Source organism: Arvicanthis niloticus, chromosome 30, assembly GCF_011762505.2.
Source record: "Arvicanthis niloticus isolate mArvNil1 chromosome 30, mArvNil1.pat.X, whole genome shotgun sequence".
NCBI lineage: Eukaryota > Metazoa > Chordata > Mammalia > Rodentia > Muridae > Arvicanthis > Arvicanthis niloticus.
This window is the reverse complement of record NC_133438.1, coordinates 7923488-7938352: the sequence shown is the minus strand read 5'-3', so window position 1 is coordinate 7938352 and position 14865 is coordinate 7923488. Positions and strand designations below refer to the sequence as shown.

The 14865-nt window shown below is 35.9% G+C and overlaps 1 protein-coding gene across 1 annotated transcript; it reads left to right on the top strand.

The window, feature by feature from the left end:
- The first annotated feature begins 405 nt into the window (after positions 1 to 405).
- On the top strand, positions 406 to 14450 carry LOC143440670 (vomeronasal type-2 receptor 116-like). The gene is made up of 6 exons (XM_076927452.1): positions 406 to 602; positions 1852 to 2140; positions 2681 to 3493; positions 4794 to 5021; positions 11074 to 11197; positions 13534 to 14450. Exons 1-6 carry the CDS (start codon positions 406 to 408, stop codon positions 14448 to 14450), a joined length of 2568 nt encoding a protein of 855 aa, XP_076783567.1.
- The last annotated feature ends 415 nt before the right edge of the window (positions 14451 to 14865 follow it).

The following is a 14865-nucleotide window of genomic DNA, read 5'->3' as shown; positions in this document are numbered from 1 at the left end:
ATAGTAGATCAACTAACAAAATCTATTGAAATTATATAAGTTATTCACATAAACTGATTTTAACTCAGTACTGGGACCAAATTTTCACAAAGTGGAATCTTTCCAGGGACCTTTATTTCAACAAATATGTGTGATATCATCCATCAAGCTTCACCATAGTGATCTATATTTATCAGTGAAGATTATTACATGCAGAGGAGACATCAAATAAAGCTCCTCAGGTGAGAATGTAAAAGATTCCTCCAGGGGTGAGGAATCACCTGTAAAAAAGAAAACATGAATACAGATGTGACATCTTACTTAGCCACAATAATAATAGTACATTGAGATATATTGGTACGTTTGATTTGTTGATTTATGTGGCTCTTCACAATCCATACTGCCCACGCTCAGAGAAGAAAAAATATGTTCACCTTGATTTTACTCTTATTGCTCCTGAACATTCCGTTTCTTGTGGCTGATTTTATTTATCCCAGGTGCTTTTGGAGGATGAAGCAGAATGAATATGAGAGTAGAAACCTGGGAAGAGGTTGTATCTTCTTCATTGGAGTAGTAAAACGGCCTGTGGAGAAAGAAACTTTCAGTCATATTCTGGACATACAGTAAGTGCTTTTGTATTTTCCATGTAAATGCCATCATGAATGTTTCCTGGGACTACTGAGGATGAAAACCAAGGCAGTGCTATGAGTCTTTTGTTCTATTTTGTCAACCCACAAAACAAGAAAAAACTCCAAATTCTATTAAATGCTTAATGTATTAGCACTTAAAATTTACCTTGGGATATATTTTTTCCATCAGCCTCGCACTTAGAAGGACACAAACTGAACAATAAAACAACTCTTGTCCTTTATCTACCACATATATCCCTCCACTTGACAGTTTCCATAGCAGAGTATCCAATGGTACCTTTTTAAAAGAATCTGCATAAATTTTCTATGAGTTTATACTTCCTATGTTTAGGCAAATGGCCATATAATCTACTGGTGGTCCATCCATCAGAGTGCAGTGTGATTTTTTGTGTTTGATTTTTAGAAGTACTAGACACAAATGTCTGTACTCTGCAATTGAAATTTTTAAAGGAACATTATTCTGTGGATTCATAAAGAATATTCTAAAATGTATTTATATAAAAAGACACCACAAATATACAGTTTCTAACTGGAATACAGATATTCAACTCTTAGTAAAGAACTAATAATAAGATAACATATTTTATCTCTATCACTCGAATGATTAGAAATAATTCTGAATAGGTAACAGTTATAATTCTTTTCAAAAAGGTAAATAAAAACAGTATTATTACATTTCAACAGAATTTTAGAAAGAAAGAGCATTTAAGGTAAGGATAACTATGTGTTCGTGTGATATATATAGTGGCCCCTAATGAAAATTAATTTTAACTTCATGAGCCAAGTATTATTATAGAAGACTGCTGTGAACTCAACAGTCATTCTTTCTCTGTCTTAACCAATAGAGTCAAGTTCATAAAAATACCATAAACTTAATGGAGCCCACATGCCAGGTATTTTACATATTTCTCACTAATTTCAAATAAATACGTGAATATTTTTTACCATTTGGTCAAAGCATTTGATGATTCATTTAACTTCTTAGCAAACATTAAAAAATGGGAAGAAAACCTCTCTGTGAGAACATGAAAATTGTACATATCATGAACATTTAAAGGTTGTTTGAGCTTCCAGTTTCTTTTAATCATCTCAACCAAGGCACACAGGTCATTTCAATCCTTAAGAAGTGGGGGCAATACAATCCAGTGCAGGATTGTCCTTATATTGAATGCAAATGACATGTGTAAATTCTTGTCCTTATAAACCATGTAACCTTTTACAGAACACATACTGAAAATCAAAAATATGCTCTGGCCTTGGCTTTTTCCATGAATGATGTCAACAGGAACCCTGATCTTTTGCCAAATATGTCTCTAGTATTTAAATTCTCAGAATACAATTGTAATTGGAAATCCCTATTCAAAACTATACATTTGTCATTACAAAATCATGAAGTTCTCCCTAATTATAACTGTATAAAAGACATAAATTGTGGAGTGGCACTTACAGGACTAAATTGGTCAGCAACAGTTACATTTCACACTATTGCAAAGAATGTCTTATTTCAGCAGGTAAGTGTGTGTATATATTTGTGTTGGTGTGTGGGTGTTTGTGTGCATGTGTGTGTGTGTGTGTGTGTGTGTGGGCTTGTGTGTGTGTCTGTGTGTGTGACTATATTGGGTAAATGGTGGAAAATTTTGAAATCAAATATCTGTTGGTGTAACCATGTCCTTACTAGGCCTGAGCCAGTGTGTGTGTGTGTGTGTGTGTGTGTGTGTGTGTGTGTGTCTTTGTGTATCTGTGTTTGTTTGTGTGTGTGTGTCTGTCTGTGTCTGTTTGTGTGTGTGTGTGTGTGTGTCTGTGTTTGTTTGTGTGTATGTGTGTGTGTCTGTCTGTGTCTGTTTGTTTGTGTGTGTGTGTGTGTGTGTGTGTGTGTGTGTGTGTGTATTTTAATGGGCCCTAGTCCAAGTCTTGATGGGACTTCTACATGTTCTTGTATGATACAGGGATGGGGGAAAACAATAACTAGCTGAGATTTCTATAATCTGCAGAAAATGTGTTTATAAGTTTTTAGAAATACACTGTACATCATCCTGCTTCCTGTGTTTTAGTTCCTTCAGCTTACTTATGGATCCTTTCATCCTGTCCTGAGTGATCATGAAAAATTGTCCTATTTATATCAGATGGCCTCAGAGGATACATCTCTAGCTGTTGCCCTGGTCTCCTTCATAACTTATTTCAGGTGGAACTGGGTAGGGTTGACCATCTCAGACAATGATAAAGGTATCCAATTTCTTTCCTATTTGAGAAGACAGATGGAAAAAAATACAGTCTGCTTTGCTTTTGTCAGCATGATACCAGTCAATGTGCATTTATACTTGACAAGAGCCAAAGTGCATTACAACCAAATCATGACATCATCCACAAAAGTTGTCATCATTTATGGTGACACAGACAGTACCTTAGCTGTGACCTTTAGAATGTGGGAATCTCTAGGTATACAGAGAATATGGATGACCACCTCACAGTGGGATGTCACTTCTAGTAAGAAAGACTTGACATTTGATAACATATGGGGGACTCTTGCTTTTGGACAAAACCATGGTGAAATTTCTGGTTTTAAAAATTTTGTCCAGACATTGAAACCTTTCAAATACTCAGATGAATATCTGGTAAAGATGGAATGGATGTACTTTAATTGTAATGTCTCAGCATCTATATGTAAGACACTGAAGAACTGCTCATCCCATCACTCATTGGAATGGTTAATTGAACATTCTTTTGACATGGCCTTTATTGAAGGGAGTTATGACATATACAATGCTGTGTATGCTTTTGCCCATGCCCTCCATCAAGTGACTTTTCAAAAGGTTGATAATATTCCTACTGGCAATGGGAAAGAACAAAATAATGACTGCAAAAAGGTAGTGCTTCTTATATTATATGATATTTCATGTTATCAATGCCTTAGAGTCACCTAGATGCTCAAACCAAGTGTACTAGAAAATATTTTACAAAATAGAATGGTTTATGAACATTTTTCCTGGTGTTTATGTAAATCTATATGTTTGTATAAAACTCTAATATACAGGGAATGAAACCAAAGGCAGAATTTGTTGATGTAGCACTGTGACTTTCTTACAGATTTCCCAAATATCCCATATTCTAACACAGTCCTTCCCACATGAACCCACTCAATGATGAATCCTTGATCATTAATTGTCAAATATGTTATAATTACTGTAGGGGAATGTTTTAACTAGAGATCTAAACTTATGCTCTTCCCACTGTAGGTTAGGGACATCACTTGGTGGTCTGAGAGTCTTTAATATACAGCAATAGCATGATAATTCAGTTTTCTTCATTCTTGTGTGCTTATGGGTATAAATGTATATTTCTTGCTGTATATTTGTATGTTTCTGTGTCTCTGTATATCTGTGTTTATACCCATATGTAGAGAGAGACATCAAAATAGCAGTAGATGACATGTATATGTAAAGGTGTGTTTGTGTGTGTTTCTGTCTATATATCTGCCTATAGCAGATAACATTAATTTTTCTGTGTTCCAATTACTTTCTGGATGGTTGGTTTTGTCTAAGTGTATATTCCTGTGTACATTTATCAATGCATGTGACTACATGTGCCTGTGTTTTGTGTATGTTCTTTCATTTACGTATTTCTGTTTTGCTTTGCCTGTGTGCTTATGTATGAGAGCATAAATTTGTCTGTGTGCCAGTGTTACTGTGTGTGTGTGCCTGTGTGTGTATTTCTTTGTAAAGGTTCTTGCATGTGCTTTTGTGAGTGTGTGTGTGGCTGTGTAATTGTTTTGTGTGTTTCTGTGTCTTTGACTTTTTTGATGAAAATTATATCTCTGTGTATATTTGTAATTTCTAATATGAGTATAGGCATGTACTTGTACATTTATGTGTACTTCTGCTATGTGTATATCTCTACAAGGATGTCAGTCTCTCTCAGTTTGTTGTGTTTGTATATTCTATATTGCAAATATGTGTTTGATGTCTGCATGCATATTTGTGCTTGTTTGGCAATCTCCTCTTAGAGATCTAAAATAACAAGAACATTATAATTTTGTTTTTGCTATTACTTTCACTGGGATTTTTCGCCTGCATACTGTAAATAAAATTGCCTTTAAGATGAAATGAGTATATATTTTGTTATTATAAGGAAGAATGTGTCGTCTATACTATGCTGCCTGTCTTTCAGCTGTGTTCCTCTCTGAGAAAGACCTACTTCACTAATCCTGTTGGAGACAGAGTGAATATGAACCAAAGAGACAAACTGCCAGGAAAGTATGACATTTTCTACATTTGGAATTTTCCACAGGGACTTGGACTTAAAGTGAAAATAGGAATGTTTAGTCCCTATTTTCCAAATGGTCAACAGCTACATTTATCTGAAGATATGATAGAGTGGGCAACAGGAAGCACACAGGTGTGTTTGGCTTAACTGTACTAATTTAAATTACACAGCAGTAAATCATGTCAAGTGTGTGTATCCAACCTTCCTCAAAACTAGTGAAATGAAATGGATTGTCATGTGAGAGACCATTTTCTAGCCTCCCAATCTATGTTCTTCTTTTTAATTTTTTAGATGAGATTTTAGTAATTCACTGAGGATTTCTAATATATATATTATAATGATATACATATATCAGAAACCATTTCTTGCCTTTAACACTAACATAATATAGTTTTAGAAAAAATAATATTATTTCCAGCAAAGTGAGAAATTTTCTATTAGTTCTATTCTAACTACTACAGAGTGATTTCCAGTCTTATGTTGAACCTCTTCAAAAAATCCTAAAAAAAACCTCCTGCTCATTGTAAATTCAATATAATTAAGTAACTGAATTTTATTATGTAATTTTGAAGGCTGTTTACCAACTAGTCATAAATTTCCAACACCTCTAGCTAAACGTATAATAACATTTTATGACAATTTTAGATATGTTATGAACTATATATTGTTTTTACAGTTTTTCTTATTTTGGGTATGGATAGTTTTTCCTGCATGTATATTTGTGCAACACCTGCATATATGGTATTTGTGAATGGCTGGAGAGTTGTTCGAATCTCAAAGCATTTGTGAGAGCTCCATGCCACTCAGTGGGTGCTGCAAATCAAGTTTCTGTCCTCTTTACTGGTAGCAATTTTTCTTAAGCGCTGAGCCATGTCTGCAGCCCTGATTCATACCTTGTAAAAGATAATGTTGACTAACGGAAACACTTCAGCCCCATTAGATTCTGCATAAAACATTCAAACAAACAAAGATGTGCATATATTCCTTCTTGATATGGGGAGGAATTGATACTAATAAAAATATGCCTTTGAGAGAATTTGAAATGATATATCTCTTATGGGTGCCAGGTATATTATAGGTATGAATTCTGATGTGCTTGGTTTAATATGTCATATTCAAACTACTCCCCCCCAAATGTGGTTTAAATGTCTTCAGGATTGATACGAAGTGACTCTCAATTTGCTCAGACAGTACAAAATTTATAGCAGATATTTTTACTCGATGCAATAAAGAAAGCTATTCTTAGTGAAAAACCATAAAAGCTGAAAGTTTAGTTACAGTGTTACATATGCATAAAAATGATAGCATTGAAATCACTTGTGATTTCTAAACAGGCCTTACTTGAGCATTACAAACACTGCCACTAACAGCCTGTAGACAGTTTTTTAAAATGTAACCATTGTTCTATTCACATATATTTTATTCCCAATATGGGAACTAATGAATAAAATCATGAAGATATCAAGACAATGTGTTTCCAAACCTTAGAGTCACAGACTTAAATGAGCGTATATTCAATGTTACGCTAAACAAAGAATGATTATAAGATTGTTAAAAAAAATCAAAGAGGAAAGTAGCCACCTCTGTGAGAATACAGTGAAAATATTAATACTTTATTACAGTAAGACGTGAGTAATTATATGACAAAGACGTTCCATAAGGGTACAAAATAATAGATGGATTTCAAACTAAAATACAAACTGCAAAAAGGAAATAAACCAAATACTTATTTCAGTGAAAAGACTCACAAAATGAATGCTCCAAGTTGAGGAGAGAATGGAAAGACTTGAAAACAAGGCACAAGTATTGAAAACTTCAAATGATGACAAAGATGACACAAGGAAAAATGAAAATCAGTGACAGGATAGTATGATTAATAGATCTTATTAAACCTATGGTAACAAGACAAGGAAGGACACACTCTAGGTATCAACAGTAATTTCATTATGTTGCAGCTGTACATTTCCAAAATAATGTGGCAAATGTGAACATCTGTCTAATACAGGCATTTAAATATCAAATAATCAACTTGTGAAATGAAATAATCCTTGACGTATTTTACTTAAAATTTGTTGTGGACAAAGCAAGAATGTGAAAGGTGCAGGAGAGAACCTTGTGTCATAGAAAGTCCCTCTCTGGATAGCAGCAGGATCCACCAACATTGTTCATATTTAAATGAATGTAGTTAATGAATTTATGCATTCATTAACTTTCTACTCCTACTCCTAGTTCTTCTCTCATCCTTCTTTCCATCCAGTCTAATACTCCTTCCTTCTTCAGAAAAGAGCTTCCCTCAGAAACATGCTTTGGCATACAATGTTGCACAACCACTAGGCACAGTTTCAAATTTTCCTGTGCTGCTGGGGAGGAAGCCAGTAGGGATAATGATTCCCAAATGCAGGCAGCAAAGTCAGACACAAACCTGCTACTGCTTTTAGGTGCCCCACATAAGGACCAAGCCTCACAAAGGTCATCTGTGTATAGAGGACTTAGTTCAGTCCACTGCATTATTTGCAGTAAGTGGTTCAGTCACTTACTAAGGGTTCAGACTCTTAGGGTTCCAGGTAAGTTGATAGGTTGGATTTCATGTTAAGTTCTTGATATCTCTGGCTCTGACATTCATTTTTCCCATGTGGGAAGAAACTCGAGTGGGAATCAGTGGCAGGGTCCTGGGCTAGCTTTCCATGCCACCAGCTCCAACATACATGCAGCCACAGAGGCAGAACGGCAGCTGAGTTGCAGGGAAATCCTCCACATGGGCAGCAACTGTGGGTACCAATAAACTTGAGAATTTTTGGTTCCAAAGGCTGGAAACCTGGCGGCAGGCCCCAGAAGACACGTGGAATCCAAGAGTTCAAAGCTTTATTGTTCATTGCAAATGTGAATGGGTATGGATGGTGCCACCCCTAAAAGCCATGGGGAGCTGGCTTAAATAGGGAGGGGGAAAGAGGAGGAACTTAATTCAGCTTTGCTTCCTGGCCTTTAGATAACTCCTGAACATGGAAATACCGAGGCAGAGGCCTCTTAGTCATGCCCACTACCTGTGTCCTATGTGACTTCAGGTGCAGGTTAATGAGAGATGTGGACCACATGTACGAACCTGTATTCTGGGGGCGTAGCCAAATGCCTGCTGTTTCTCCTGGAGTTCCAGGGCCATGCCCACCCAAGAACCAAGACATCCCTCCAGGGCCTGACATTCCCCATCTTATCCAGGATTCCCCAAACTTTGCGTATTGTTTGGGTATTGATCTCTGAATCTGTCTCCATCAATTGTTTAGTGAATTCTCTCCGACGATGGTTATGCTAGACTTGCCTGCAGATATACAGAATATCATTACCAGCATCAGGGGTGGGGTTTCTCTCATCCAAGGTTTTCAAGCTAGCTCAGTTATTAGTTAGCGTTCTCCATTCTTTGCTACATCTTTATTCCCAGACATCTTTAGACAAGGTTAATTGTAGGTTAAAGGTTTTGTGTATGGAATGTTGTTTTAGTCACAACACTGGAAATCCTGTCTGGTTAGTGGATATGGTAATATGGACTCTGTATCCCACTTTGCTAGGAGACTTAGCCATGGCAATCCTCATAAATTTCTGGGAGTTTCTAATGCCCTAGGATTCTAGCTTGACTCAGAGGTGCCACCCCCACTTCAGTGGTCTTTGCAAAGAATCTGTTCCTCTGTCCTCCCCTTCTATTCTCATCCCCCTCCATTCCCATTCAGTCCCCAAACCCTTTCACCCATGGAGTCTATTCTATTTTTGTCTCGCAGGGAGATACATATTTCCCAAATTGTGCCATTTTTATTACTTAGTTTCTTTAGTTATATGTAGTGTAACACACCATGGATATTCTTATCTTCCTTATAGGAGGAGGATAAAAATTATGTGTTTAAAATATTTAGGGTCATAACTGCCATTCCATTTACTATATCCAGTGAATATATTCCTTGTAGTGAAAGGAGAAAGAAAAATTTTCAGGATGAACACAGTTATAAGAAGTCATAACTAGTAAATGAGGACTCTGAATGACATTCAAAGAACTCCATTATAATTAAAAGTAAGAAGAACACAAGGTGTCAACATATAAACACCACTCAAATGCCTGACAGAAAAAACAGGTATTAGAAAAATATCAAATACTGAAATAAAACCTAAGTCATAATTTATACATAATTTTTAGTAGTAATTGAGTGTTTGTGCTCATCTTCTCTAAAAAAATCACAGAAAATGATTTATTTTATTTAGTTTATTTGTATTGCTAATGTTATTAATAATATTTTATTAATTATTTTGGAAATTCAAATCATACATCATGGTCGTACCCCATTCCTAGCCCTTTCATTGTTTTCTCTCTAGGGATGCACTCCACAAAAAATAAGATAAATTAAATTTTAAAAGTTTAATTTTGTTTTTTTATATATACATACTAGATGTGATGGTTTGTATAAGCTTGGCACAGGAATTGGCACTGTTTGGGGAAGTGTTCTGTTGGAGTAGGTGTGTCCTTGTTGGAGTAGGTATGTCACTGTGGGTGTGGGTATTAAGACCCCCATCTTAGCTGTTCTGAAGTCAGAATTCTGCTAGCAGCTTTCAGATGAATATAGAGAAATCTCAGCTCCTCCTGTACCATGCCTGCCTAGATGTTGCCAGGTTCCATGATGATAATGGACTGAACCTGTTAAGCTGGAATCCAGCCCCAATTAAATGCTCTCCTTATAAGAGTTGCCTTGGTACTGGTGTCTGTTCACAGAAGTCAAACCCAAACTAAGACATTGGAGTGTGGTTATACTCTCAATTTCTGCCCCATAAATAGAACTTAGTTCTTCCCTCTAAAACTCCCTCAAGAAGCAGTCAAGTTTGGAAAGGTAATTTCAGATTCCTTACTATATATTTTAAGATTTATTTTTATGGATTCCAGTTTAACCTTCTTCTGTTTCTTGGATTCTGGGAAAGTATGCAAGTTGAGATGACAATAGGACAGTGAGACCTTGTTTCAACATGAACAAAAACCAAAAAAGAAGAGTTACGTTTAATCATATTTCTAGAGAACATGACATGAGCCTGTGAATAATACACTCTATGATGGCAACATCAAACCTAACATGAAACAAAGGATGCAAATGCAGAATGCAGAAATCCACAAGATGCCAATGCACCATATAGACACCCATCATCAGACTCATTTTAATACCAAGATTTTCTTAATTTAAGAAATACCCCAATTGGGCATGGGATAGGGGTTTTCTAAGGGGGGGGATTGGGAAAGGGGATGGCATCTGAAGTGTAAATAAAATATCTAATAAAAAAAGGAAAAAAAAAGAAATACCCCAATTGATTTTAAGCAATCAATATTTTCACCATATTTTCAGGCTCTATAAAGCCTTTTCACTAAAGGAAACACTCCACCTTCCAGCTCAATATATAGAAACTCAGCACCTCCTCACCACAAATGCAATAAAAGTGGCCATATGCACTTGTTTTTCTGTTTCTGCTTAGTTTGTTAAGGTCTGTTATTCTAATGTTATTGAGGTTATTGTGATTATCTAATATTTGAGGTCTTGTTTCCCATGTTTTTATGTCCTTCACACACAATTGGTTAAGTTGCTCTTATTAAACACTAACTATAAGCAAATTGTTGAGGAAAAGTTCAATGTGCCTTAGTAGTTACACTCATGGTAAGACAAGGCAAGGATCTGGAAAATGCAACTGAAATGTAGTCACCTCAGGAAATTGCTTACTGGCTTACTCTGCATGATTTCTAATGTCCCACTGCCTACAGGCAATACTGCTCCCAGTATTTGGGCACTCCTACATCAATTACCAATTTAAAATATACTTCACATATATGATGACAAGCTAGACTGACAGAGATAATTTCTCTATTAGGATTCTGTGTGCCTTTATACTATACTTTGTATTAAAAAGACAAGAATTCAAAAGAATAACCTGCTTGCAATTCTTGTACTGTTTGCACACCAAAAAATACCCCCTCTTCTTCCTGCATTTCAAGATGTGAAACTATTCAACTTTTTCACATTTATTTCTATATATTGATGTATATCATTATACAATGCACTAAGGTAAATTTGAGAGCTTTGTTGATATATATCATAAATATCACATTCTAATATAATTTTTGAGGGGTAATTAAAACTCCTGATAGCATGATGAACCTATTTTTCTTCAGTTGCCAACCTCTGTGTGCAGTGCTGATTGTGGTCCTGGATTTAGAAAATTCAGGAAGAATGGAATGACAGCTTGCTGTTTTGATTGTAGTCCCTGCCCAGAAAATGAAATTTCTAATGAGACAAGTGAGTATTTCCTTCAGGGTTAAATTTTTCAAACTGATTATCATCTTGCACCCATATAGGACCACTGAAGTGGTCTAAAATGGAACATTAAAATGTATATTGGTTTTTAAAGTTAGTTATTATAGGAATAAAATAATTAAAAATATCCTCTTTAAGAAAAACAGAACTTGTAATATATCATTGACTCCTTGAAAATTTATACTAGACAACATATTCTCAAAGAGTTTTGATAAGTAAACCTCAGTCTTAGCATGTTCTAGAGAATATCATTTTTAGTGATTAATTCTTTCTAAAAATCAGGAATCTTCAAAATATTTATTAATATTGTCTCTTTTTTTTTTTTGGTTTTTCGACACAGGGTTTCTCTGTGTTATTCTGGCTGTCCTAGAACTCACTCTGTAGACGAGGCTGGCCTCGAACTCAGAAATCTGCCTGCCTCTGCATCCCAAGTGCTGGGATTAAAGGCATGCGCCAACACCACCCGGCCTAGTAATATTGTCTTGAGCTATGTACCCTTACATAAGTTTGTGCATTTCTATCAAGTACAGAAGGACATGAAAGACAGAATAAGACGGGTGGTTAGTGGGAACTAGATCCATGACCTTTGTAAGGCTAATAAAGAGGGTAAATAATAAAAATTATCAGAAATTGTTAAGCATGAATCAGAAGAATTTTGTATGATATAGAAACTTTTCGATTAAACAAAATTATTTTAAGAAAATTTGACAAAAACTTACAACTTTATTAGAGACTTTTTAAAAAAATGTTCAATGATATTTGAAACATAGAAAACTGAGAATCACTGTTGACACATGATGTGTAAAAGGTAGGACTATTCTACTCAATACTAGAATACATAGTACCCACTTAATATTTTCCACAAGAGAATAGATTAAAATTGTTTGTCTTTAAAGGAATTAACCACAATTTTTAAATGTTATCTGAAATTGTATAGTCCATATTAGTAAAAAAAAAAAAAAAACTATTTAGTCAGTATTTACTAAACACAATTGGCAGGCATCCATTTATTCCCTCATTTAATGTGTCATCCAACATAATTGAATGGAAGTCCTTAAAGGCTTTTATGGTTAGTAACATGGCTTAGCAGTTAAAACTATTTCCACTAATTATGATGGTGTTAGTTTGTCCCCAGAACCCATTAAAAAGGAGGTCACAAACTCCTACATGTTGTTGTTCTGATATGCCTGTAGTTCTACATAAAATATACACTTAAGTAATTCAACAGGGCTGCTTGGATTCACCTGACATTTCTTCTGGGAACCAAACTCAAGTACTCTCTACAAGCAACACATTCTATTCACAACCAAGCTAAAATCCTGTTCCCTCCAACAAATTAACTGATACAAGCTGTCAACAAAAGCAATGTTCCATATAAAAGACTTCAAATCTTGACAGCATATTATCCCTTATTGCAATTATCCAGTAATTCAGAGCAATGGCAATCAGATTTTCTACACATATAATAGTGGGCATTACAGAGGATTTTACTGTAATGCGCACCTCCCGTGTCCCCCCACGCCCGTGGAAGAGAAACACGAGAGGCAGAATTCGGGTAGTTACTGCAAAACGAGGACTTTACTTCTTGTCACGATAAAGCGGAAAGACGGAAGAAGCCGGAAGCGGCCTAGCTTAAATACACCCTAGAGTGACGTATTCACTTCTGATTGGCTGTTCGCTCACCACCCAATATTATGCCTCGGGATTGGCCAGTGACTTGGCGGTCTTTCTGCCTTTGCAGCTGCGCAGATAATTATTTACTGCTGGGAAAACACGAGGCCAGCGCCATCTTGGAATGGCAAACGTATAACCACTGCTAACAGCAGCTTCCTACATTTTACCTTCAGGGATAGGGTTATTGCTTTGTATGACAAAGTCTCAACTATATGGTGGTACTACAGCCAATCGAGGACAAAATTTGATATAATTTTTGTTTATATTTGCAGTTACAAACATTGAAAATATTTTCATATAAGCTTGAATTTTCATTCTCAATCTCATACTTAACCCATACAAACACAATTACACTCATGTTCATGAAAAAATTTATTTTTACATGTAAATACACATATATTTAAACACCCATGATAAATGATGACAACAATTAAATAGCCAAATTTTTTTAAAAATCTTGCTTTCATTCCCCGTAACAATGAAAGCAATTTACTAATGCAATCAATTATTTTATGTATCAACAACCTTCAAAGTATTCTCAGCCACCAGATTCAAATATTTCAACAATTTTCTATACTTAAATAAAATATCCTGACAGTAAAATTGCTGAAGCTGCACTAATAATACTTTAATTTCTCCACTAGATGTGGATTTGTGTGTCCATTGTCCAGAGGACCAATATGCTAACAAGGAGCAAAATCACTGCATTCACAAAGCTCTTATTTTTCTCACTTATGAAGACCCCTTGGGGATGGCACTTTCTTTAATGGCCTTGTGCTTCTCTGTTCTCACTGCTGTGATTCTTGGCGTCTTTGTGAAGCACCATGCTACTCCCATAGTTAAAGCCAATAATTGCTCTCTCACCTACATCTTGCTCATCTCACTCATCTTTTGTTTCCTCTGCCCCTTGCTTTATATTGGCCACCCGAACTCGACCACCTGCATCCTACAGCAAATCACATTTGGAGTTGTATTCACAGTAGCTATTTCCACTGTGTTGGCCAAAACAATTACTGTGGTACTCGCATTCAAAGTCACAGCCTCTCCAAGAATGAAATACTTTCTTGTTTCAAGGACATCTAACTACATCATTCCCATTTGTACTCTCATCCAAGTTATTATATGTACAGTCTGGCTAGGAGCTTCTCCTCCTTCTGTTGACACTGATGCACAATATGAGCATGGCCACATCATCATTGTTTGCAACAAGGGTTCAAACACTGCCTTTTACTGTGTCCTGGCATACCTGGCCTGCCTGGCCTTTGCAAGTTTCATTCTCGCTTTCTTTTCCAGAAACCTACCTGGTGCCTTCAATGAAGCCAAGTCCATAACATTCAGCATGATGGTGTTCTGCAGTGTCTGGGTCACTTTCCTCCCTGTTTATCACAGCACCAAAGGCAAGATCATGGTGGCTGTGGAGATCTTCTCCACATTGGCTTCTAGTGCAGGGATGCTGGGCTGCATCTTTGTTCCCAAATGTTATACAATACTGTTTAGACCAGACAGAAATTGTCTTCAAAAGATCAGGAAGAAATCATCTTCCCCTACTCACTGTTCATAAAATATAACTGACACATGTATAGGTGGTTCATAATCACCAAATTTTAGATTACATTATCATAACAATCCATTTTGGAATGACTGTCATTTTTTCTCTAATGATATTGCCTAGCAATATCATGTCTACTGAGGTCTACATTTTCTCCTATAATCTTCCACAGTGTTCTACAACAATCTTCCTCTTTGCAAGAAGGAGGTAATATAATCCTGATCCATTTTAAGAGTTAGATGAATTATTCTAGGAATGTAACAGAGAAAAAATATTATTATCATCATGTTGATAGAATATTACAAGAAATGGACTGATGTCTCAGCAATTAAAATCATGTTCTGCTCTTGTAGATGAACGAAATCAATATCAAAAGCCATCAATTGCTACAAACAACCTCCTGTATCAATAGCTACAAAGGATCAGA